The sequence below is a fragment of the Athalia rosae genome, chromosome 4 (assembly GCF_917208135.1).
Source record: "Athalia rosae chromosome 4, iyAthRosa1.1, whole genome shotgun sequence".
Lineage (NCBI taxonomy): Eukaryota > Metazoa > Arthropoda > Insecta > Hymenoptera > Athaliidae > Athalia > Athalia rosae.
The window spans coordinates 18,208,801-18,235,478 of record NC_064029.1 but is presented as its reverse complement, the minus strand read 5'-3'; the positions used below and the strand labels follow the sequence as shown (position 1 = coordinate 18,235,478).

At 47.3% G+C, this 26,678-nt stretch overlaps 1 protein-coding gene and 1 long non-coding RNA gene across 2 annotated transcripts in view; both read right to left on the bottom strand.

The window, feature by feature from the left end:
- Positions 1-2,438: 2,438 nt before the first annotated feature.
- Positions 2,439-3,645, bottom strand: LOC125500715 (ER membrane protein complex subunit 3-like). The gene has a single exon (XM_048654492.1). The coding sequence runs from the start codon at positions 3,577-3,579 to the stop codon at positions 2,824-2,826; it is 756 nt and encodes a 251-aa protein (XP_048510449.1). The 5' UTR covers positions 3,580-3,645; the 3' UTR covers positions 2,439-2,823.
- Positions 3,646-6,757: 3,112 nt separating this feature from the next.
- LOC110117164 overlaps positions 6,758-26,678 on the bottom strand; it is a 36,778-nt gene continuing 16,857 nt past the window's right edge. The window contains exon 3 of the long non-coding RNA XR_002305844.3: positions 6,758-6,810. This is a non-coding gene — a long non-coding RNA (uncharacterized LOC110117164). The remainder of the gene's footprint in view (positions 6,811-26,678) is intronic.

Sequence of the window (26,678 nt, the reverse complement as noted above, 5' to 3'; positions counted from 1 at the left end):
TTTCGAGGTTTACGTTTTCATCGAGTGTACGGAATCGCGACGATCGTCGGCGAAGGATCTCTGCATTCGGCGAGCTCGAGATGATTACGATTACGTAGAGAGAACAAGAAAAAGATATACAGGGAAGAAGGGGATTCCAAGTGTTCTCGGTGTTGTTACAAGGAGGTGTACGAGTGGGTGGGCGTAAGGAAGAGAAGGGGTGAGGAATTCATCGATTTGAAAAGCAGACGGCGTTGAAGCGTGTCTATCGGTAATTCAGTGAAACGATCCATTTGATTTTATTTTACGATTTCCTTTATACGAAATACAGGATTTCTATTACCTTTGTGTTGTTAGATTGAATAGCCCGAGGCTCTCAGCATACGCTCATGACTGTTTCATTTACAAATGTATTTCCTTTCAGACGGAAACTTTCAATTTAGTTAGATGTTTGGCGCAGGGGATGCTGCTCTCGCCCGAGCTTCAGGTGGTAGTACAAGTAGTGGATGGTGGCAACGGTGGCGGCGGTAGTAGAGGGTGGCATTAGGATCTGGTAGGTTGAACGCGGGGTCTGAGGATAACGACGACCGGGTTACGGAAGGCAGGGCAGAAGGCCGACCGTTACAAGTTGCGGATGAGCGCGCATCACCCGCAGAAACAATCTAAATCCGCCAACGATTCCGACCGCCGTCTATACGCGAACACCGCGATCCTCCTCCCCCTCCCGTTAATTCTTTCCAATCGTCGACTTCGAGTTTCTCAATTTATCGGTTTTGGAAAAAATTCGCTTCGCTACAATCGCGCGACAGCGAACGTTCGACGAAAAAGAGAGAAGGAAATTTAAGTAAAATCTAAATATTAGCTAATCGCCGCCCGTATCTCGTCAAATATACAGCAGAGCCCTAATAATTAGCGTATAAGCGAAGGACGAGAAGTTCCCTCGGGCGGCATCAACGTGTTTCATACTTATACATAGACACCGGGCGAGCGTAATGCCTGAGTGTCTTCCAGGACACCGACGAACCGACCACCACCTCGCTTCCCGCTTCTCAAACCGACTCCGGATATTCCGACGCGTTCGTTCTACCGGGACAACGGCTTGCACACCCTCAACCCTTTCTTTGCGTTAGCCGCGTCTCCGCCTCTCTATTTTCCCTTTGCATATCTAATTTCTCTGAATATAACGTACATTCGGTTATTATTGCCACCCCGACGGTGTAGTTCCGAGATACGGATCGTGTGTATAATAATAAAAACCGGGCGTGAAAACATGGCGAGAGAAATTCGAAGGGAATTAAAAAAAATTAAACTCAATCTTTCTTCGGTTCGGTGATTTACGATACGGTGAGAGAACGTCGTCGTTCGCTGGTCCGGAATTATGAGAAACTTTACGAAGAAGACTTTCGAATCCCCGTGGGCTGAGTTAACAACCGGTGGCGAACGGAGCGGCGGCGCGCACAGAGACGAGTAGGTGTTGAAAATCGTTGTACCGGATCTACCGCAATCCAGTTTCCCCGTTGCAGAAGCTCGGACGTATTTAATTATTGTAGTTATCCTAAGACAGATAACAATCAGATATCGGATTCTACTGCCGCATGAATAACTCCACAACACTGGTACGTTATAGCCGCGAAGGTAGCGTACCCGGTAGCACAGCGGCGGCGGCGGCGGCGGCACACTCGAACGCCCCTTCTCGCGCATATATCAAGTCAATAATTAACACCAGTTACAACTTGTGGGAATAGTAACGGCGTTTATGCTCCCCGGGACGTCGTATTTCAGAGAAATGTGCTCATGCCGTCGCGCTATACCGGGAGAAGAGCGAGCCAAGGGGTACGGGAATTTAGGGGGTACGAACCTACGGCGGATAAAAGCGGAGGGGGTTCGTTCCACCGCGTATACGAGAAGAGAACGTTACCGTTACGTGTTTCACGTACCGCGAATACACGCTGCCGCATCTCCCGCACCAATCTCCACACTCGTACGTACTACGTACACCTCACAGGATACACCTCACGTATACATATATACAAATACATACGAGGTTAGTAGGTGGAACAGATGAACAGATACGGAATATGGGAGGAAATATAGATTTAGGCGCACACGGCACACAGATAGTATATCTGCGGTCGCTTAAGTCTCTCGCAGGTTTACGGTGATTACGGATTCTCGCGTTAGCCGGGGGTTGGGTGGGTGGGTGGGTGGGTGTAAGGCGGCGGTACGCTGCGAGCGGGTGGACGAAAATGTGGGTTTTGGACGGGCGGATAGGGGGTGGATTTCTATGGGCGCGCGATCTTACCCGCCGCGAGTAGAGAGAGAAGAGTAACGTTTCGTATGTTTGGCTTGAGTTTCAGGTTTGCACAGAGAGATTTACCGCTGGCTTAAGAGGGGGGGAGGGGGGGTCGGTTGCCTCGGTGGGCGCCTCGAGGAACCGGAGGTGGCACTGCCACTTGCTCGCCTATGAACGAGTTAATGGAGCGAGTGAGGTTGGCGTGCCCCTTTGCCCGCAGCAGTCCTAATCACTAATGATAACAATATTACCTCGCGACCGGCGTGCACCACCGGCACCTAAGCCATCGTAGCCAGATTTATGATCCCGGTGTTTTACCGGCACACCGCTCGGTAACGGCGAAGCTATAACGGCGCACCGACTCGATATTTGCCTCGGATAGGCACTCGCCGCCGAGTCGAGTCGAGTCGAGTTTAGAAACTGAGGGGTTAGATTAACGCCGACTTAAGATCCGACGGGAATTACCGTAGCCCGGAGTCGTGGAAAACGTTCGGAAGTCAAGAAAGCGTGATCGCGCGACCTGGAGAGAGGCTCGATTCGGAATTGCATTTTTATTTCGCTTCAATCGTATCGACGGTCTTTACACTCCAATCGTGTCTCAAAATACCGAGAGCTTCGTACTCGCTCTTGAACGTAGGGAGAATCTGAGGAACCTGCAATATTCCCGGTATACCGGGCGATCCTTGAAGTTCCTCGGCGAATCCTGAGGCGATCGTACCGTCGGCGAGATTATTCTCGCCGAGAAATAAATAAAATACAGCTCGGAGACCGAAGACGTTGAAAAAATACCAAGAGGCTGAAGAGACCCACGATGCGTCGAGGTTTCCCAGTTCTATTCCTCTTTGTAGCATAGACTTGAATCTGAAGGTCAACGGAAAGGGTACCTTGGCGGTGACGAAACCCGAGAACGTCCAGTTGATCCAACCGCCGATCAAAACCATGGGCATAACGTTGGTGACGTTGGATTTAATCAATTCCGAGACAATTTCGGGGTCGATTATTCCGGATTTCGACGATCGGCGAGGATCGACCGCTCGCGTTTCCGATCTGTCGAGTCCGGCGATGGTACGACGCAGGTGATTTCTCCTGGCGATGAAACCGGCCGGAGTTATGAAGCCCGCGTTTCGTTTCAGCAAATCGATTCGACGGAGAAGTTGACCGGCCTTTTTCTGATCCAGCGTAACCTCCGGTAGATCGGAAATGCACAAACCGACGTAGTGCCGGAGAATACCGACCATAAAGGTGATCAACGCCAGGGGCAGGAAGACCCAGATACGTATGTTCGGATCGATTAACAATTCGGACATACCGCCAGGCGATTTTTCCCACGAATTCTTTCAGATATCGTCGATTTTTTACTTTTTGATCAAACAAACTGGCGGCCTAGCGCTCTGAATTTATCGACAAACGAAGTGGAATGACTCCGATGCGTTTCGATACTCAGAAATCAAAGTAGCTTTGACTCTGATCGAATTCTGATAGAAACTGATTGTGGCTTTGGCACCGTGTAATCGCGTTCTAGTGAAATTGAACGGAGAAATGAGGCGATCGGTGCCCGGCGAACGATCATCACCACCCCCCCCTCTGTAGGCGATTCGCTTTTGGGTTTGGTCAATGTTTTTTTTTTTTTTTCTTTCACTTCGCCAACGGAAAGATACGGAGTATCCTTCGCGATACTCGTACAGAAATAATTCTAAAAGGGTTTCCAGTCGAGAGTGTGCGGCGCAGGGAGAAACAGTTTGTGCTAAATCAGAGCGTTGGTCGTTAGGGGAAGATATACAGGCTAATTAAAATAAATCTTAGGAAGGAGTAATTATACGTGTATTAGCTGGGCTGGTAGGTCGGGTGATGGACGGTCGCGCGGCAGATGTACCCAAACACCTCTTCATTCCTAGATTTCGGAGATTTCGCAAATTTCGTGGAGATTCCGCGTATACCGAAATGGACGAGTCTTATACGATGCGCGGTTCGACTCCTGTTCGCAAAAGTCATCCCTTCCCTCCAACCTCGTCGTGCGACGGATTCTCATTACGTGTGTACGCCCGAGTCATGACGATAATTGTTGTTAATTTTCACACGGGGAAAAAGGCATGGAAATTGTTTTTCGAACATTGCTCGGTCGGTTCGTTGTAGTTAATCTTTGTGACTGCGAACGCGAAATATTATTAGTTTTATTAATTTTCATCTGCATTATTAGGTAATTAGTAGATGAATACATTCAAAATAATATTCGATTGCTCCATAAAATTATAACAGTTTATAGGCATTATTCACATCTAATCGGAGCCGAATTTCATTAAACAACTTAATGTACCGAATAACGCCATCGAAGTACTTTCATGGCGGCTGTATTCATTATTTACGGCAATTAAAATAATTAAAATATTAGCAGGTGAACAGTGAAACGTGTACACAATATTATTTCACTGGTCAGCGATATCTCGACACCCCCGGAGTCTAATAATTACCGTTTTATCCATCTACTTCACCGGAGTCTTTATAATCTGTGCCGTTCCAATACACCGCGAAACGATTGTGCGAGAAACAAAATTCGCGAACGCCGAATAGAAAAAAGTCCCCGCTATTGACGAATTTCGCGAATTCTCCTCAATCCAATTATCAACTGCGTGGAAGGGGGGGAAGAAAGGAAAAGAATTCTAGCGATCGTCCAATTAACGAGGACACGAGTTTCACCTCGGTGGAGCGATATCAGCATATTATCCGCGGCCGTAAGATCGCAACATAAAGTAAATTAATTACCGTGAAGCTACGAGGAACGGACAAGGGCGCGGTCACGTGACAGACAACGTTAATATCGATACATTGACGGAACCTCGCCTAGGGCACGTGCATGAAATGGCCACGAGGCGAGCCGCGACGAGCGTCGACGATCCGGGGCGAACGTTGCGCAGGCGGCACTAATGTCCTGTGCCGGACAAACGAGGAAGAGCACAGGGGTGAAGGAGAGTAAAAGGGTGTGGGTGATGCGGTAGAGAGTCGGGGGGGACGGGGGGGGGGGGGTTGAAAACGGGGGAGGTAGAGCTGCGTTACGGCGAGCGGGGCGAAGGTGGTGTACGGTGCGGTGGATGAAGGGGGGGGGGGGGGGGGAAGGGGTTCGGCGGGCCGTTATTGTTATCTTAGATTTATAGTCATAACGGATGGTACTACCACGGTAGCCAGCCACCCCGAGCGGTCTTATAATCACCCTCCACCCCCGGGCCGAGCTCGAGCCCGCAGTTTAAGTGATTTGCGACGTGGTGGAGCCGCCATGCAGATCCTTTTGCTGAACCCGGCGCACCTAACCCCCGGCTCGATGCCCGAGAGGGATTAACGGGGTCCAAATTATTATACATTGCACAATAACGCGAAAGTAGTCGGTGGTGGCCCGGGTGACCTGGGGGTGGCGAACCTCCCCCCCCCCCCCCCTCCCCCTCCCTCCCGCCCCCACACACTTGGGATATACTGCCTACTCGTTCGCCCAACACCACCTACTCTCACCTCACCTTAATATACTAAGGACTAGCTTTCGCCCTTCACCCGTCCACCCGTCCACCCCTAACCCCCTTTAATTTAACCTCTCCAGAGCGGATATACGATGTACCGGTACAACGCACGTGTATCTGCAATCACGATTCCTTTCTGTTCTCCGCCGGTTGGATTAATCGCGCCGCGATATCGGTAAGCTGGCACGATCGGGGAAAATGTTTTCACAAAAGAAACAGAAAAAAAACAGAAAAATCTAACCGGTGAATGAATCGCTCGACTACCTCCGGCGCGTTTCTTATAAAATTTTTGCGGCTCGATACAATACTTTTCCATAGAGTCCGCGGAAACTTTTCCCGTGGGATAAGGGCGGACGTCGAAGCGTCGAAGCGTCGGCGTCGAGTCGAGTCGAAGAAAAGGTACGAGGAAGTGGAAAGCGGAAGAAAACTAAGACGAAGAAGAACAAAAGAGCGGAGGGAAAATTTGCGACGGGTCGGACCGCGGAGTGAGCTGTTGTGACGAGCACGTAGCCCTGCGGATGGAGGCAATCAAGGAAGCCCACAGTCAGCGGCTTTGCTCAACTTTGGTTGTTACGGCTGGAACCTCTGTGTCCCGGTCTCTCGACTCCCACCGATACCCCCCCCCCCCCCGGCTTCGTGCCTGCGCCGTCATCTCTCGAAGCGAAAGATGCGGGAATGGGATGTTAGCGGAAAGAGAAAACCGGGAACTGCCGCGCTAAGCGATACGATCCCCGTAACTATACAGAAATATACTCCGCGTATCAAACTCTCCACCTTCTGTCCAGGTACACGTATCCGCAAAAAAAAAACTCTACCCCTCATTACCCCTTCTGCCCGATTAAAAACTACCCGCTTATCATTTCGCGATTATTTCCTACCCTTGTTTTCGATGTAGGAAAAGATCCTTTCGAAGTTTGTGAGTACGGCACAAAAAATGACAAAGGTCAGAAAAAAGAGAAACAACTACTCACCACTTCTTTGCACAGGTTGAGGATGTCTCAGCAGCCAATTCCACCATAGGTCAACCTTAGTTTTCTGCAATAAAAAAAGAAAAAGGAAAAGCATTAGAACTGATATTCATCGAATGGATGTACGAAAAAGTTGTGTACGGCTCGTTATAATTCATGACTAGGTAAATAGAGATCGTTTTCACCGTTGCACGTAGCGTGGAAAGGGAGACTGTAGGTGGTATACCGTGGGTGGATGTAGTTTGCGTCCGTGTGATCGTAAGGGTGAATCGTGGAGAATGTGGGTATACGTTGGAGCAGGATGGAAGAAGGTTGAAGGAGGATTTAACGGAAGCTGGAGCTTCTCTAAAAGCAACCTGCAACGATACGTCATGGTGGTAATGGTGCCATACGTCTCCACGTCTGCACTGATCAACTTCACGCTCGAAGCAGCCTCCGGGCATCCAGAGGCGCAGAGTCCGCGTCGGAGAAAAAAAGGGGAAAAGAAAAACTTGGGGGCGCCTTATATTCGACCCTTGCCGCGCTCGGATCCAAAAATTTTTTGCCAAATTCCGGTGACCTCGGTTGCTTTATCGCCAAAAATTTACTAACGACAGAACGCCTCGTTTCTCTCGATTTTTCGGTAGAAAATCGACGATGCGGGGGGGGCAGGTACGAAATACAATATCGAAAAAGTGAACGTCGTAACGCGGGCGACTTTTGGTAAAGGATTGAACGGGGTTAGATTTTACGGATCAACGAGCGTCTCTCGCAATAATAAAAGATTTTGTTCTTCTCGCGGAGAAGTTGATGGAATTCCATAGATCTCTGTCCGCGACGAGACAGAGTCGGTTGGATAAGCAGCCATTTAAATGCAACCGATGTGTCTCGGGGAGCTATTACATCTGATGGACGGTTATTGACGCCCTGGCTTATACCTACCGACCCCCGAGCCAACCCAGCGGCAGCGGGAGCAGCCCGACCCAGCGACGACCCACCACCCACATCCTGGGGGACTCGCGGGTGTTCAAAGAGGATGGGTGGAGAGGGAGAGGAAGAGGGAAAGGGAGAGGGAGAGGAGGAAAAGGGGGAGAAAATTCAGCCCAACGTGCAAGTGAACGAGAACCGCGTCTGCGATACCGTTGCGGGTGCGCCGCGGCGCCACGGTACAACGAAACGGGGACGTACACGATCGCGTTCACCTACACGCCGTTGAGGAGGGTATACGCGAGGTACACCCCGTAAACGGGGTGTATCAAACCCATACCGAGTTCGTCGTGCGTCGGGACATCGCCCGACGCGCGTCACACTGCGAATTGCCTGCGAAGTAGCGGCAAAAGTGCTGTTGTTCGGTTCGTCTGTCGTACCGATGAGAATACGAACGACCGAATTACGGAATTTACGCGGTTGCACATGGCGCTACAGGAGAGAGAGAGATTTTCTATGGAGAAATCCGGTACAATGTAGACGCCGAGAACTTCAGAGGGGGCGGAGGGGGCGGAGGGGACAATGGATCGGATTTACCTGCCGTCGCGTACGCTATTTAATTTCTCGTACCGAGAAAGGAAGTCACGGTAACGCAATCGGTACCCGGCACCGATGAAAATTGCGTCGAACACACTCCGTTGCCGGAAAAGGGAGGTAAAAATTTTCTCCACCTTCGCGTACCTCGTCAGCAGAATCTTGTCCAATTTTCCGTACGATCCGCGAAAAGCGATCGTCGGACGCTATTTTTGAACTTGGATGGATCGACGAGTACGTTTCGAATTAGAGAAACGAGATGAAAATCGTCGGATATTTTTGTTTCTTCGTTTAACCGCGTCTTGTATCCGATAAAAAGAATGTTATACTCGACGCGTTACGTGGACATTTGTAGCGATCCACGTACGTGTATTCTAGGATTCGAAACGGATAGAGAGAATAGCGAGCGAGTAGCTCCGGGCAACTTGACGAAGTTGACTCCCCGCAGTATTCGCTATATGGAGCAGCGGGGAGAGAGAGAGAGAGAGAGAGAGAGAGAGAGAGAGAGAGGATCGATGTATACGATTCTGTTTACTTCCAACCAAAGATTTATACCTTGTTACAGAGCGTCATTTCAACCGGTCTCACGACGGTAAAATAAATTTCGTAAAAGGAAATCGAGGAAACTATACGGGAAACAAATATATCCGAACTCTTCCGAAGCGAACGATCCTCAGCGTTCGCTTCATCGATTTTCTTTTTCCAATTTAATACAACGGAGTCATAATTACGTCCCTCTGAAAATAGGTTGTCGAAAACGTTCCGGAGCTCGAAATCTCCGGACGAAAGAAAAGGTGAAAAAAAATGTCAGGGGTGCAGCAGGCGATGAGGCGGAAGAGTAGAGGAGAAACGATAGCGGAGGACGCGGGGGGGGGTTGCAGCGTCGCGGTGTACCCAGTTCGCGATATTATCGGGCAGAAATATTACTTAGAAAATTGCCGCCATGACTCCATCCAACTCGTTAATTACCGTAAATTACCGTAAATTACCCATAATTATAAGGACAGTAAAAGTTTTTACTATCGTCAAGGGGCAAACATCTCGCGAGGGTTGTGATGCAGAGCCTCCGTGGGCCTCCTCTGCGGTCGGTCCCACATTGTCTGCGAATCCACCGAACCGAAACCTCCCCGCGAATCGCGACACGCCGTATCCGCCACCCCCCCCCCCCGCACGCGGTGGAAAACCGGCGTCAGCCACCTGGACCACGAATTTAGATATCTAATGAGACGTTTCGAGAAATTCACCGAAAACTTCCTCGTTTGATCAAATTTATACTTCGGATCGGTTACACCGTTACAGTTATTCCCCGAAAATTTAACGGGGAGGGAAGTTTGGCCTGACGCTTATCGCGTCGCATCCCTCGATTTTATCATCTTCCATCGCGCTACTTCGTGTTCCACCGAATCTCTCGATAAACCGCGAATCGAGCCATAAGCTACGAGTTTTGAGAATCAGGCGACGTTGGAGGATTCGCTAACTTCAGCATTCGATGGGAGCGTGGAAAAATTCCGCGTGGAAATTTCTACGCGGACATCGGACGATCCGCATTACTGGCCATAAGTCCGTCAGTCAATTTGACCATTACGCAATACTCATTCGGACTTGACAGCCGGATGTATGTGCTCACAAGCCACCTGTTGCTCTCTCTCGCACACTTTCTCGTCGTACGAGTTTAGATTGAAAAAAAAACAAAAAAAGCTGTGAATAATTTTTTGAAAACGAAAATATTTTTCCGATTTCTCGAACGAGAGAAACGTTCGAACTGAGTGAAATCAAATGTATCGTGCGCCTGTTCTTCGGATCGCGGGAGATCAGGAATCTCTCGAAAATAAGCCTCGAACGTGAAATTTTTGGGATATAATTTTTGATCCGCGTCGAGAAATAGGTGCATAGTTTTGCGTTCGCTCCGGGGATATGGGTAAACAGGGAGCGGTTATACAGAGGTGTATACGCCCGTATAGAAATCGAGCGGGGAAACGATGCCTGCACAATGATTTTGTAATGAATGCGACGGCATTCGCAGAGGCACGTCACCGCATCGGAGCGATATATATCATGTGACTACAACGAATATATCATTCATAATTTGTTCGGAATGGTTGATTTGTAGCCAACGATGTGCAACGAACCTCACTTTCTATCTTCCTCTCCCTCCTTCCGCTCCTCCGCAAACTGTCCGTCTCTCTCGTTTGCCCGGTAAAATTTTCACCTCTTTCACTTTATCACCCGCATCACACGCCACTCTATTCCTCGCAGTTATAGATTGAAATTAATACCCAATAATGCTTGTAAATCATTAGGGAAATTCAAGAGCCGTGAGTCGAAACTGCGGGTTCATTCACCCGGTCGCGCGATACACGCGAAATACACGTCTCTTCGCGCTCGTCCCAATATCCCGTGTAAAATAGAATTTGAAAAAAAAAAAAAAAAATAAGAACAGTAATCGTTCTTCGCTTCGTCCAAATCGCGACTGGATTGTCGGATTTTTCAGGACTCGAAACAACGGACAGGTCATCGGTGGTGATAGTCGATCGGTGAAAAATTGGTGATCGATAATCTTAAAACCGTAGCCTGGGCAGGTATTGTGCGATTATAGCGCGATCGTTCGCGATCAAATTCGACTGAATTATGAAAGCAGTTAGGACCGTAGAGCAGGGAAGGTCCACCGCTATAATTCGAACTTTTGGTACCCGTTCTGTTGGAGATAAGATCGGCAGTATTTGGCTGAGTGTAATCTCATACTTCCTAATAGCGGACCGGGCCGGGTTGCTGGTATAGCTTAGTTAGCTGTATTACCTACACCCATTGCAGAAGTGATTCTAAGCCAATAGCAAACACAAGTAAATCAAGATTGTTGGTGATTTGTAGTTGCGGGGTTCGCCCCGAGTTTCATTGTTCAGATACGGTGGCTTGTATCCTCGTTCCTTTGGTCCTTGATCCTTGACTATCGCTTATTTGGATAAAGACGCTTTACCACTTTCCCTACACATTCCTATGAAAATACCCCCCCTCCGCCCCCTCGGCAAATAGAATGAACTGCACGGCCGTAACGCGACACTATTTAATGAAGGACGAGAGGAAAAAAATTTTGAATAAAATCCAGCGATCGGAATCAATTCCCTCCGTCGCACCCTCGCGTTAGGAGCAACGCACGAATCAAACTATCGAAAACGAAAAAGAATAAATACAAATTAAACGAATGGAGTGGGGGTGAAAAAAAAAAATGGACGAATCCTGAAAACTTTTGTCGGTTTATGAAATAAATGATATTTGAAATTACCACGCGGGCAGGTACCCGTGTAGCCGCGTGTAAAAAGAGAGACGAATAATAATAAATAATAATAAAAGAGAAAAAGGTTAAAAAAAAAAAGAAAAAAAAAATCAAAAGGAAAAAAAAAAGTATCGGTAAAATGTTTGAAACAGTGATAGCCGAGTGAGCATTCGAATTTATTCGTAGCATCCGCAATAACTTTCCGCTATAAAAGCCATCAACAAATCAAATTTTGACGTGATTCAGTGGGCGAGTATAAATATACGCGGGATGGTAGCGAACGGGGAACAGCAGAGCATAACCGGCACATATAGAGAGATGCGGCGCTGACACCGACAGACATGTGTTTTCTCTCTTCTACTTTCATACCATTTATTGTTTGATGTTTCCCAACAAACAGCAACAACGTATAACGAAATAACGAAAGAAGAAAAAAGGTGGAAGGGGACTCTATACTATTTTATCTGTCGAATATATCGTCCGGTATAGTAAACCGCGAACTCCGTTATCTTCCGGTCAATTTCAATAAAACGATATCACCGATCCGTATGATCCGTCCGAATCATGTGTTCGTCGTAACCGATAACCGCGTAGAGGAAAACGCGAGAAAAAAAACAACTTTGGAAAATTTATGCGACGAGCCTTTCGCGGTTTTTCAAATTCTCGCAGCTAGAAAGGTATGACGTAGTGAGGATATTCAGGACATGGGCTGTGTGTAATCTTGAAGAAAGATGAAACGCGTTGACAGCTCGGGAAGAGGGAGAACTGCAAGTCGGAGAAATGCATATCCCGTAGTATTTTAATTCTGGGAAAAAGGAAAGCTACCGCTGGGCTCAGCCCGGCTTCGCTATTGCTTATTAGACCCGCGGGTGAATTTGTAATTCGAAATGGAAGAAAGGAAAGATCTTAAGGAGTCTGGAATACGAAGGAATATTGCTTCTCCAACAGTCCTCTGCTCTCTTTGCCGAATAATGAGGAGAGCGCGCAACTGTACTTCAACTCTTACACCGCGTTTTTTTCATAATTTACCACTATTTTTTATTTTTATTTATTTGTTTTTTATTTTTTTCCTCTCTCCTCCTCTTACACGGTTATTCTTTCGCACAAAGTGATACGGAGAAATCTCAACACAAAGAAGAATCTCTCGCCAGGTGCCAGCGATAATTGGAAGACAACTTTCAATTAGAAACTGCAGTTGCAAAGTTCAATACTTCTTCCCCGCAGAACAACGTCAGAAAACTAAGAAGAAACAAGTACTCGAAACTCCTTCTTATCACGGTTATAGAAAAGATACACGGAACCGCGTGGGCTAAGATCCACCCTGGGTATACATAAACCAGGGGCACACCTATATACGAAGCTTAAATTTCTGATTCCTTTCCTACGGTTCGCGCGAAGGGTGAGAGGTGGCGAGGAGCGCGGAGAAGGGGAAGGGGTTGGTTTGTTTACGATGAGCCCGTGACGAAATCACAAATGTAGCCGCCATCTCTGTTCGCAGTTACGATTACAACGTCACATACAGGGTATAAGATACAGGCTTGCGCAACACTTTGTGAGCCACGGGGATATTCCGCAGGCGAGGTTGTATATATATTATTTTCAGGGGAGGGTTAGGGGTGTCGGCGGACTGAGGGGTTGGGGGCGACGGGGGCGACGGGGGCGAGGGTGGCGGAGGGTGGTTACCACGTGGTGGGCGCACGGAATGTTCGGATTATCACGAGGCATCGTCGTCGTCGTCGTCGTCGTCGTCGTCGTCGTTGTCGTTGAACGTTGGCGGGGTTCTCCGAGTCCGGAGGGGGGGGCGGGGGTGCCGAAGAGATAAGAACACGGCTCGCGTCACGTCCCGGTTTGAGTGTGATGGCCCTTTCCCTTCTCGCCCGATCCCCGGTGCCCCCTTTTCGCTTCGCTACTTCCTCCTTCCCCCTTCGCACACGGCACGGTATAGGTACCCCGCCGCACCTTACCCCCTAAATCGAATGGGAGACTCGCGTCGGGGTTAAGGTGAGCTGGAGATGGTGGCCTCCGTGTTCCTGAAGGAGAAACACCCTTGCCCATATTCTTCTTCCGCCCTCTCTCTCTCTTGCCACGGTCGGACGTCCGTCTAGCCCTCTTTCCCTCGAAGCACAGACCCTATTCCCTATCCCCTATTGCTGGCAGGACTCTAACGGCTGTACATGCCCGGTTGTATCCGCGTGGCGATTGAGCCGCTAGTTAACGACTATAAATACTCGTAGTACGGAACGTAGGGACGAAATTGCACGCTTTTCCGTCCCCTTCCGTCACCCCCTTTTACAGAATTACGCCCGGCTAACTTACATCGACGTCGGATATCTGTACGGATCTACGCACCCCGACCCTGTTCTCGTATTGGAATTTAATTTTTTCAAACCACACGACGCCGAGCTTTTCTATGTATAGTTTAATTCGTCGAATAAATTTTTGACCTGAGTTTTTCTTCATTTTCACATCATTACATTTCACACGCATGTTGAGAGTTTTTTTTTTGTCGATCTAAGAATTTTTCCGATCGAGATATCCGTGATTTTTTACGTTTTAAAGCGATAAATTGGCGATAACTCGATCAATTTTATAAGTGGATCAATTTGACTTTTAGATTCGGATTTCGGAGCTGATTAAAAGTGAGATTACTCTTGAAAAACCAAGAAAAAATTCGATTTTTGAGCAAAAAATAAATCATTCTTTTAATTGGGGTCAACATACTTTTCTTACGTATTTTGATCTCAGGAATCCGAATCTGAAAGAAAAATTCATCTATCTCTAAAATTGACGGAGTTATCGCGAATTTTCAGCTTTTTGAGGTCGAAAATAAAAAATTGATTTTTTAATCTATTTTAATGTAACTTGAGCCCAGAGATCCGAATCTGAAGGAAAAATTGATCTATCTGCAAAAATGACCGAGTTATCCTCATTTTTTCGCATTTTTTGGCATAAATTTGAGGATATCTCGAAGGGAAAAAATCGTAGCTCAATTTGGACGACGGATTCGTGTTCCTGAGGTCAAAATACATAAGAAAAGGGCCATACGATCAATTTTAAAAAATAAAAATTTTTGGTCAAAATTTGAGATTTTTCCAAGGGGTACCCCTTACGATTTTTTCAAATTTTGGCCAAAAATTTTTATTTTTTAAAATTGATCGTATGGCCCTTTTCTTATGTATTTTGACCCCAGGAACACGAATCCGTCGTCCAAATTGAGCTACGAATTTTTCCCTTCAAGATATCCTCAAATTTGTACCAAAAAATGCGAAAAAATTAGGATAACTCGGTCATTTTTTAAGATAGATCAATTTTTCTTCCAGATTCGGATTCCCGAGCTCAAATTATATTAATATAGACCTATAAATCAATTTTTTATTTTTGACCCCAAAAAGCTGAAAATTAGCGATAACTCGGTCAATTTTAGAGATAGATTAATTTTTCTTTCAGATTCGGATTCCTGAGGTCAAAATACGTAAGAAAAGCATATTAAACCCATTCGAAAAAATGATTTAATTTTTGTTCAAAAATCGATTTTTTTTTTGATTCTTTAAGAGTAATCTCACGTATAATCAGCTCCGAAATCCAAATCTGAAAGCCAAAATCATCTACTTATGCAATCAATCGAGTAATCCTCAATTATTCGCTGTTGGGAGCAGAAAAATGATAAGACACATCGATTGGTTTTAGTCGTAGACCCACTTTGCTTCGTCGCATCTATGCATGGAGCGAAATATTCGAATTTCTCAATTCTCCAGCAAACCCGAGCTTAGCTGGAGTCAGCGTAGCCCCACGGGCGAGCGGTTTGTTTTGGGGCGTCACCTCTGCTCAGCCCCCAAGGTGACGATTCACAACAAAGCGCTACGCTGCTGGCTACCTGACTCCAGCAAAGCTCGGGTTTGCTGGTGAATTGAGAAATTCGAATATTTCGACCCATGCACGGATTGCGAAGAATCAGAGTTGTTCTACAACTAACAAATTGAGCTACGAATTTTTTCCTCCGAGATATTCTTGATTTTTGACTCTTTGGATGGATCAATTGGGAATATCTCGATCGATTTCATAGATAGATCAATTTAGCTACGAGTAGAATATAATTAAACGTGCACGCGTATTCGAGATCTGGTTAACGGGGTATCGCGCAACATTTGACGACGAAAAGTCAGCCACGTTGGTAGATATCGTTCTAGAAGGAGTACCAGCCACCATGGAAGCGAAAGGGTTATGGTAGCGAAGATAGCGCGAGGCAAGGCCAGCAACATGGTTGCGGTGTAGTTGTCGGTATGGGGTATGGTATACGTAGGTACGTAGAGTACGTGTAGCTGGCGAAGGGTGACTTCGGCGAAGGTGGCGGTGTTGGTGCCGGCGATGGGGTGAAACTGGTCGTAGGGTGGGGAAAGCAATCAGAACTTGGGCCATTGCTAGATATTACGGAGACATGAGAGATGTCTCCTCAATCATATTAATTGTCGAGATAACCGTCGCTTCACCGGCAATGCTATTCCACCACCCCTTCCTGCTACTACGTTGCAAGTTGGAAAGCACGTTGATATCCAGTTATATATTTTCCACAGAAATCTCACGTTAGGTACTCCGATACCAGACCTAACTCTCCAGCTAACCGACCTTACCAACCCCCACACCCCCAATCCTAAAAGATACGACGCTGAACTGGCGTCAGTTAAATCTCCGAGATGTGTCTCAATTATAAACCCTGTGCAGCACATGCTTACGTAAAATCGTTTTTGATAACGCGGAAAAGGTGGACATTATTTTCAACCGTTATTTTTGTTTTTTACCCCACTTTCTCAGTCTTCCACTCATCAACGAAAATGTGGAAACTTTCTCTTGCAACGTACTATTCCTCCCCTTTTTCACATTCACAGAAAACGACTTTCGTTTTCCATATTCCAAAAAATACCGAGTCAGCCTCCCACAGGCTCCTCGAGGATCGAGACACATACCGAATGGTATTTCTGATGCAGCCCGATAACGAGGACACGGATAAGTATTTTTCCCTACATCGCATACACTCGTATCGATACCGCGTGTATCTCGACCGTTTCCAGCATCAGCTACCATCCAACGAATAATAAGTACCTTCATCTTGACAGACACATGATCGTCGCAAATCGAAACTCCGCACTTTCTCTATCCGTAGTCATTTTTTCTCGTAATCAAATTTTTTCACCAAACTGAAACCTCCGACAAGTGAAACGTGAGCTACCGATCCAATGTTCTTTCTTCGAAGCAGATCGAGAAGATAGCCTTCCGCTCTAAGTACACGGGACAAAAAATCGAGTGTAAAATTGTCGTGATCAGCAGAGCGTGACCCAAATTTGGAACGTGCGAGGACCGCTATAGACGACGCGTATGAAATGAAAATTTAATTGCGTCAGGAGTGTGGGGGGAGTAGCAGGTGAGGGAAGGGGGGGGGGGGGGGGGGGGGTGGTGGTGGGAACTCGGTATTATCCAGTCGCGACATTAGCGAGTCGTAATACTTTCGTTATGCGGGGGTGTTATTATGGTACGATTACGTTGGCGACGGTAGGGGTTGTAGGCGCTTTGGAAAATCCTCCCGCTTTTCCGCGGTCTCGTTGCAGGTCGTCGGTTCGGAATATCGTCGGCAAACGGGGGTGTGAACTAGCCGTACCCTACGTTCACGGCAAAGTGTGAAGTATAAAGTAAGCGTACACACATCCTTATGACAGGGTAAATGTCCCTACGTGCTCGCGACAGCAACTCAGCGTATATAAAACACGCTGACCGACTCTCGGCGGTCCAGCCCCCGCTCGGTTGTACAACAGTCAAGCCTACGGACGGATGAGTTTGCCCCAGACCACGTCGAAGTGCAGATTCAGCTGCGGCACACGCGAGCCGCACCCGCTCTTGTAATCTTATACCAACAAAAGAGGCACTTCGCGTTACTCACATGACGCACACCTACGAAATCTAAGTACCCGTTATCCGCTTTGGCAACGCGTTGAAACAGCCCCCTTCGAGGTTCCGATTCTCGGTACGGATCGACGAAACGACTTTCGATTCCCGAACGATTTTTCAAAAACGGTCATACAATTTTCGAAACATTGGGACGCGCCACCCCGCACACCTCCCCGTGCGTACGGTGTAGCGGTTGATAGGTAAACGCGAGTATATCTGCACGGTATTGATTTCTAATGCGGTTTCAGATACGGTAGAGTAAGCCTGAATAAATAGATGACCTGCAGTTGACCAAAACCGTTAAATAACGATGAAATTCGTATACAGTAGGCAGCAGAAGCAGCATTTACGTGTTACGGTTGCTGCATGCAGTGAAAACACACCGTGGTACCGCGTTCCACACATCGAACGATTTTATTGCGTCGATCAGGATAATCAGCGACAATCAAGTTTCACGGCTGTGATTGGAGTCCCTCCCACCTCCCCTGCCCCGCTCACCCTACTCCCCCATGCCAGATACACCTGCATATGCATGACGTAATCTGCCTCTCCCAATACCTACGAAATGTAATAGCCGACACCCCCAGCTACGATATAATGCAGAGATGTATTCGATATTTCTCTTTGCCTGCACCGATAATAAGCCGCCCTCGACAAAATCCTCCGCGAATCATCCGCGTTTACCGTCACCACTGCGCTTATACGCGGGGACAACGATGTACACTGCGCTGTCCGGGATGTCATGCGTGCCGGTCCGAAAGGCTTACAACTAATTACACCCTTCGCTTCAATGTCAACGTAGAATTGAAATTCAACGACTGAAGTGGATTCGGTTGATCGGTGCGATTAAAATTTTTTAGATCGTCGTCGCACGTTGCAGCTGAGTGTCGATTTACAATTATCATAAGTGAATTGGGTCGTTTCTTTAATCGCGATCGCGTACACCTACTTTCGGCGTGGCGGGGGTTTCGTTATTATATTTCGTTCCATTTGTTCATTTGTATTATTTTTTTTTTCTTCTTCTCTCCACCCCTCCTTCTCCCGTGGAATTATTCGCCCCGGTATAAATTGTCGTTCGAATGCGGTGCGAATTGAGTTTTTCATTAGTACTAAAATTATTGAAATTACACTCTCGGAAGAGCAATTTTGTAGATATTCAACGATGTATGTATACACGCGGGTATATACCCCCAACTTTTCTACGTATAATATTTATAATATACATCGTACATGTTCAATGATTTGTTATCCATTCAAATAATTTTACCAGACGATAAAAGAATAACGTATGTATATATATACGTACCACGAGTAGAGGTACACACGTGCGTACGGTTGTACGTATACGGAAGATACATATAATAATAAACAAAATAACAAAGAGCGAATCAATAAATTGCGCACCCGACCAACCAACAAACCAACCGACGAACAACGTATACCTAAATACGTTGTTAGCCTGCAGGCATTTCGCTGGCTGTTTTATATTTCGCTTGTAAATAAATAACTCGTACGGTATAAAATGTACAATCGGAAATACGATAAATTAATACTTGCCCAGTAAGTGTGCAATTGAGCTTAAAATCAACTGTATAACCGATTCAATCGCTCGCGCGCTACACGCGGAATCGTTCGGTGTGTTTTTGAAAAAAAAAAAAAAAAAACACCGAAATGTATCCGCGCACCGGGCCACGTCGACAGAGAGACGCACTAAATAAAATCCTGCGCCGCGTGTCGCGATCCTCGACGATCGTCGTGCGCTCGTGAAAATTCGAATTCGGAAGCGGCTCGAAATCCTTGACGCATTCGTTTCATCTTTTAACTCGAGACGCGAACGGCGGCCACGGATCCACCTCGTGAGTACGCCGGCTATAATTTCGGAATAATTGTAGCCACAAGCGCTGAATATTTCTACGGGAATAGCTAATTCCAGCAGGTGCGGCGGGTAACAAGGCGTCCTCGAATTGCTTACCAATTCATACGTTCAGCGGTACTTGTACGTATAGGTACCGAGTCCGCGGCACGTGCAATACGTGGTTCGTGTGTACTCGCACGGGGGGAGGGCGGGAGACGGGGTAACACCGCTCGCTCGCTATCCGGACCATTAACGTAAAGCATCGCGCCTGATGTAACGTGCGGAATCCCCTGAACCCGCGCTCCCGGCATTCGCGACAATTAAATATTGCACAAGACACCCCCCCCCCCATCGCCCCACCGTCCTCTCGCCTATGACTACGACGCCAAATAATTCAACGATCGCGAGTCGCAAATGATACGGAGAAAGGAAACGACCGAGAGAAGAAGTAGATCAACGAAAAATAACAGCTCGCTCCGATAGTCGGATGAATAAAAAGAAGAAGAAGAAGAAGAAGAAGCAGAAAAAGGAGGAGAGGGCGAAAGCCTATAAATTACGTCTACGAGATGAACGAGAAGTGGAACGTTGCGAGGGACGTGTATATATATATATATATATATACATGTAGGTGAAATTTCTAGTAGCTCGCTTTTTTTCACCTCGGTGCGGTAATTTGGCGAAGCATTACCAGCCAAAGTGGAATAAGTGGCGTCATTATAAATGCATGACGAGCTGCTCCCTCGGCGGATAATGTGTGACGGATGAAGCTGCCCCGCCATCCGCTACCCCGGTGTATACGGTTCACGCATTCATCGCCTTAAGGATCACCCCGAGCGAACCTCCTCCGCCCCAATATTATCCTTCGGCCCGAGGACAAGTCTTTTCCAGTCGTTTCAGCGCAGTGAACTTCCGCTCGCGCGTACGTAACAAGGATACTCTTTTCTTTTTTTTTTTTTACACTGCAGAAAAATTTCGCTTCGGATTCTCACCTTTATCGCCTCTTCGCGATCTCTTCTTTCGCGCACACAGGAGGTGCGAGTGACGAGGTTCGGGTACCGCGGTAACGTACACCTCTGCACCATCGCTCTAACCCGGGGTGGTTCGGACCCATCAGGTTGCCCGGTACATTACCATACAAATACATTGCTCGCCGATACCCGCGGACATATGTTGCCACGCGTTCAACGCGCGATGTTCCAAGCCTACCGAACACACCCCTCCCTTCCTTCCTTCCTACCTAAACTCACCCCCGGAAGCAGCGAGCGTTTAATCCGCCGATAGAGATACAATCCCATCCCGATCCCCCCGATGGCTGCGGATGTAACGAGAAGGAATTTATAAAATCAATCAACGCACACGTCGTGTCCGAATTTAATGAGAATCCAGGATAAGAAGCGGATGTGAGAGTTCGAAACGATCCGAAAGTATAAATTTTGAAGATTTTATTGGAACGGTACACCTGTCCTCGCGGTGGTGGAAGTTGAGCTGCGGCTATAATCCGTCTCACGTCCGACCATAGAGCGACCTTTACTACTGAATGAAATGGAAACAGATCGAGCGTCTCTCGTCGCGTTTCACGAGCGTTACGGGGTAGCGGATGGAGAAGAAAAAAAAGGGTTGCAGGTGATACGCGCGAAGTGCAACGTGTCCTCTTGGATATTATGCAAGGTAGTTTGGATAGGGGCGATAAAAAAGTTGAAGTAGTAGCCGGGGACGAAAGTAGCGGCGTGGTTTCCGTGCGGCATAGTCCCGGATGTTATTGGCAGGAGAGCGGAGCCATTAGTCGCAATGATGGATGCTTGACAGGCGCGGCAGCGTCCCACCCCGACGGCAGTTATAGTAAGTAATGGCTTCACTCTGTGCTCTGAGAAAGCCTCCCCGTAATAACAACAAATCTTGCCTATATTAATTCCCTGACGGACATAACTCTCGGTATATGGACGCTAACTCAGGAAAAATTGCACGATGAAAACGTCACGCGGTAACAAAATACGAGCCGGAGTATTAGGCTAGGTCGTTGCGCACATCGCACGTATAGTCTCGACAAAGAGAGAAAAAAAAGGAAAAAAGGGGAAAAAAAATATTACGAAACGAAAGAAACGGCGGATCGGTTGAGCTGCGAGAGGATAACGCGAAGAACCGATACGACCGCGATTTCACGTGGCCGTCGAATTACTTTGGCTTTACGTAATTGAGCTTCATCGAGCGTCTCGTAGCGCAATCGACGAGTATTTGTCGGTATCGTTGCATCGATATTATTCGAAGTGAAATTATGCGAATTTTTTTCAGAATTGCGTCAGAACGGAATATAAGATGAAAGAGTGGAAATCTTTAATTCGGCCCTAGATCTGTGGTGGGTGAAAACGGGGCTACAGCTTTACAAATTCGTTGATACGATGGCGCGTGTTCGTCGAAGCCAGTTAGCCCCCTTCGGAACCCAATTATTATTAGAATAATCTGCACAGAGCCTGGTGGGACTGTTTAAATTACGTTTCTGTATAGCTAGAAGCATCATTGCGCAGACTATACCCCTAAATCATTGATTGTTGCATTATCTGTTATTGGCAATGCAATTAACCGTTTAGCAAAACAACATGCGTGCAGCGGGAGTATGAGAATCGGTAACCGGCACAGAGGGCGGCAACTGCCGTAGAAACGCTGCAGGGCCAGGAACGCGCGATTCGCGCGTTATAAAGGCCGCTCGGCGTGGCCCGCGTGCACGGGGTAGGGTATACCCGTCGCGTCGAGCCTATCTGCAGCGAATTGATTTGTTGTACACGAGCAGGGGGATTAAACACACTGCAAATACCGTAGACACAAACCGTCGCTTTAATACAGAGCTATGTTATTCTACGTGTATATAATCAGGCGCAATTACAATCACGTTAATTATTATCATCATCATCTCAACGAGGATGCCGCGACCGAACGTCGAAGCTGCGGCGCGAAGGAAGGGGGTTCGGGATCGGGCGAATCTGCTCGGCTTATATCCCCCGGCGTGGAAATTATCGAACCTTCGATTACGATCGTTGTCGCGATCGTCCAAAGGGTTATTCGTTTACTTTTTCCCCGACTTTCTTCTTCCTCCCTTTTTTTTTTTTTTTTTTACTCAACTCCACTTCGCTTTTTTCGCTTTCGTTCGTTGGATTATAATAACTAGATAAGCTAGTGGGAGAAGAAAGTTCTCTAATGAATTTAGAGGCGCTAATCGTCGGCATTAGCCAATCTAGGAGGAAGGCATTAGCGATAGTTAATAAAAGTAAAAGCTTGTGCAGCCACGGCGGTGTAATCGCGTGATAATACCTTAAGGTCAATAAGATGCCGTCTAATTGAACGTTAGCGGTATTAGAGCAATTATCCTTCTTACAGGGCGTATTATAAAATCCATGAAACGCCAAGCGACATTAAAAATAATACGCAAATTTCCCCGCGACGCTGTACCAGCTATCGCGCGCTCCGTTACAGTGTTCTTAATAAAAGGTGATGTTAATTCAAAAATTGTTTTTACCGGGTACGGCAATTAGGCGCTAGCACCTTAATTGCGTTTTTTGATTCCCGCGTATCGCTATTTTTCAAATTTTCTCAACTTCCTTTTTTCCTCTCTCCTCCCCACCGTAAGTTTATGCAACGCTAGAAATTACGTGTAGATTATATATATATAAAAGTTGAAGCGTATCCTTCCACATTTCTATCTTTGAAATATAGTACATGAATATGTAGAAGTGAACTAATTCCGACTTCCACCCCCTCGGTTGTACGGCAAAGACCAGAGGCTTCTTGTTCCAGGCTTTTGGCGTAAGTCCTTGTTATGATTCAACACTTTAAGCTGGTCTTGGCGCTTGTTCGTGTTTCCCCTGCTAATTCCCCGCCGCCAAGTTGCGTTCGTTGTCTATTTCCTACCGCGAGTCGGGCTGGCGGGTATACGCGATTCCCCGCATCGTAATATTCCCCGCTACGTATGTAAGCGGGCGGCAACGCAGAGACGCACGTGTAAATGCACGGGAGATCCACACGTAAGCGTGCACCGCACCGGCGTTACAATGAAATACGCATTTACGTGCGTATGCATACATACATACGTATAATACGCGGCGGATAGCGAACGCGCACACGCGCGAACGAAGGAACAACGAGGCTCCGTAACATTGGCTGACAATTGCCGGGCTTATCTACGTTGGATATAACACCGAGCGCGGAGCTTATTTCGTTACGTTTGAAGAGCCGCGGCGAGACAAGAGCCCCGGGATCAACCCGATGAATATCTCAAACTCGAATTAACTTCGTGAGCATCTTCTCGCCTCGATCGCGACGCCGACCCCTAACGACTCCTTCTCACCCCGAAATTATAGAGCAGCTATCGAGGAACGCGGAAGCATATAAATACCGAGTCGAAGAATGGAATTTCTTTACCACTTCGAGAGCGTCAAAATGGTGGGGCGCCGGCGAAGACGCGGTAAAAAGATCCTTCTTCGGCATCTGTTCCAAGTGTCGCTGAGGGGGTTGCGGGGGATGGGACCGCGCGGCATCCATTAGCGACATAGCTGAGTATTCGTTGGTAAGATATATCGACGTCGGCGTGGAGAGAATTTATAGTGACAGGAGCGCTTGAAGGGATTGTAAATCCCCGTTTGAGGATCGCTGATACCGAGTTTTATGTGGGACATTAGTTGGTCGGGGCGTGGCTGAAGGCTGAAGGCCGTCCGCTGAACGTTCGGCGAAACGCTGTGCGGGTACCGGGCTCGCCGTTGAACAGTGCGGAGTCGAGAATAGCGGCTGCAGAGTTACCGTAGTGCAATAAATTAACCCAAAATGAAAGACAAATCGCCTCGGAGCTGTCCGCCCGCCACCGTGATAGAAGCACTGCCCTAGCTGATGCCCGCTACGGGCTAGCGGTCCCTTGGGCAGCGAGCTCGTCAGCTTCCACCAGCTCCGCTACCTCTTCCTCTTCCTCTTCCTCTTCCTCTTCGACTGGCTGTTTCCCTTTCCCTTTCCCTTCCCTTTCCCTTTTCCACCACCTTCTCATACCCCTTCGTCAACCGGGGTGATGGACGCCTGCCCAGCCACGAGGGACTCCCTGAGCAGACCCGACGTCGCCGAAGCGCCTCCGTCATCCGAACTTTGTTTTTCGTACGAGCTTTGCGAAGCTAACGTGACACCAAACTTCTTACTCGCCACGGATATAGTTGTACGTGTGTATACCCATACGAACGCGTACGGCGTATCCAGCCAGCGGGTCATGGCGCTGGATCGAGGGGACTCATATACCAGTTGTGGTTTTTAAAAATTGAGAACCCGATTTTCGGGGCTCGAATTATTTAGGAGGAGATGAACGAGGAACGGGCTGTCTTCCGATTGGCCGTACGTTGCTTTTCCCGGCTTTTTTTTATTTTTCATTTTACGTTCATCGTCTCATCCGAGGACCCACGCACCTCAAAATTCCACAGAAATCATCGCGGTAAGTCTGAATGCTCCCGACGCACGAACTTGACAGACTTCTCTTTATACCCTGCAGAACGATGCGGTGGCGCGAATGCGTGTAAGCAACTACCTTTGCATGTACGTTGTACATTCTCAAAGGAGATTTCACGGTGTTTGCGTAGAAGTCAAAGAGCTATTCCTGAGCGCAATGCCTGAGGCATGACACCGTCGACCTAAGATCTCTGTGTCTCGCCCGCCGAGCTCAGACTTATCAATTAATTAACACTGTTGGCAACAACAGGGATATCGCTACGAGAGCTTTTACAAGCACCGCTCGATCTATCAGCCGTTTCTCCGAACGCACGCGGCTCGATGGTTCGAAATTATTTTTCAAAAGCGACGAGGGTGAAAAAGCTCGATTCACGTGGAATCGTTTTACGATAGAAAGAACACCGTGGAATTGCCGTAGGTATAACGGGGAATCGACGATCGCCTATTCGTCCATTTCCCCGGGATAGCGAAGATGGTAATAGATCAGAGAAGCTCGAAGAGCTACGCGGGGAATCGAAGTGGGGAACAATTGGGATGGTTATAGCCGGGCAATACAATCAGCAAAGTTTCCATAGCGTAGTGCGATAAAGCTTTATGTATATTACTTGTCCAACTAATGATAGTGCCGGCACGTGAGATTTCCGTCAAAGCTTCCTCTTAGAAAGTTTATACGTCGGTATATATATACAGGGTCGAAATAACCAGACACAGGAAGATCGAGACCGTTGTAAAGAACAAAAGTAACGGTAACGAGATATTCTCTATCCTTTTTTTTTTTTTTCCGGGCGAAAATTTTCCCCGGAATATCAACCGATCGGTTCCGAAACTCTGCAGTGCCAAAAGAATACGTATTTTTCGCCAAAGAGCGAACGGCTCCGCGCGGCACATAATTCTCGAATAAAAATGCCGAAGAGAGATGAGATAAAATTCTAATTGCGTTCCTCGTTCTTTGGTGGGAATCCTCGGCGGGTGCGCGGTTCAACCGGCAGTCAGTAGGCAGAAATCGTATGATATTTTACTCGTTCCTTTATCCCTTGGATCGCGGAGAGAACAGTTGGAGACATAAATTAACCACAAAAGGCATTATCAACCTATATTGCCATAATTTATGGCTACTAATTAAAGGGTTTAAGGAGGATCGCGGGGCTGATTTGCACCCCGCCGAGTGGAGTGAGCAAAGTTTAAACGACAAGGGCTCATTAAGATATGAACTGAGCCCAAGGAACGGTCCCTGTGAGCTACTTCGGAACGCCTTGGCTCGAGTACCAGACTCTACTCGCTTCGCTAACAAAACTAACAAAATTTTTCACCGAATTAACAAAATAAAAAGAAGAAGAAAAAAACTGAGGAAAATTTTCACTCTCGAGTAGCATGTATAATCGAGCGCGTGCAACGGCGATCGTTGTCGCATAATTGTATTTATTCACGGCGTTCGTTAAAAAGCACCGCACACGACAATTCCGCGACGTGCGCGAAACGAACACGCAACGTCATCGCGAAATAATGAATAAATTATTTTCAGCGCTAATTACTCGAGTCACATTCGCGTAGTTCGCTCACGTTCTCCTTTTCTTTTCATTATTCAAAGCGAAAACTACACACATCTTAAAAATAGGTATATCGCGTCCAGCCCGATGGTTTAATCAGGAACCTTATTACCTCAGGCTGATGTATTTTAATAATGCACAGCGACCGCTGCGAGCAGCTGGCTATCGTGTGTACATGGGGGTAGGTATACGTACACACGCATGTAAATTAATTCGCGACCGAGTTACGCTGTAATATAAGAGTTCGTTCGCTTGGACAAAGATTTCATACCATATACCTCCGTTCTTTCTCAATTAATTAGCTTTCCTGCTCCACATTCCTCAATTATCCCTAATTATCCCCTCGTTCGTTTCCT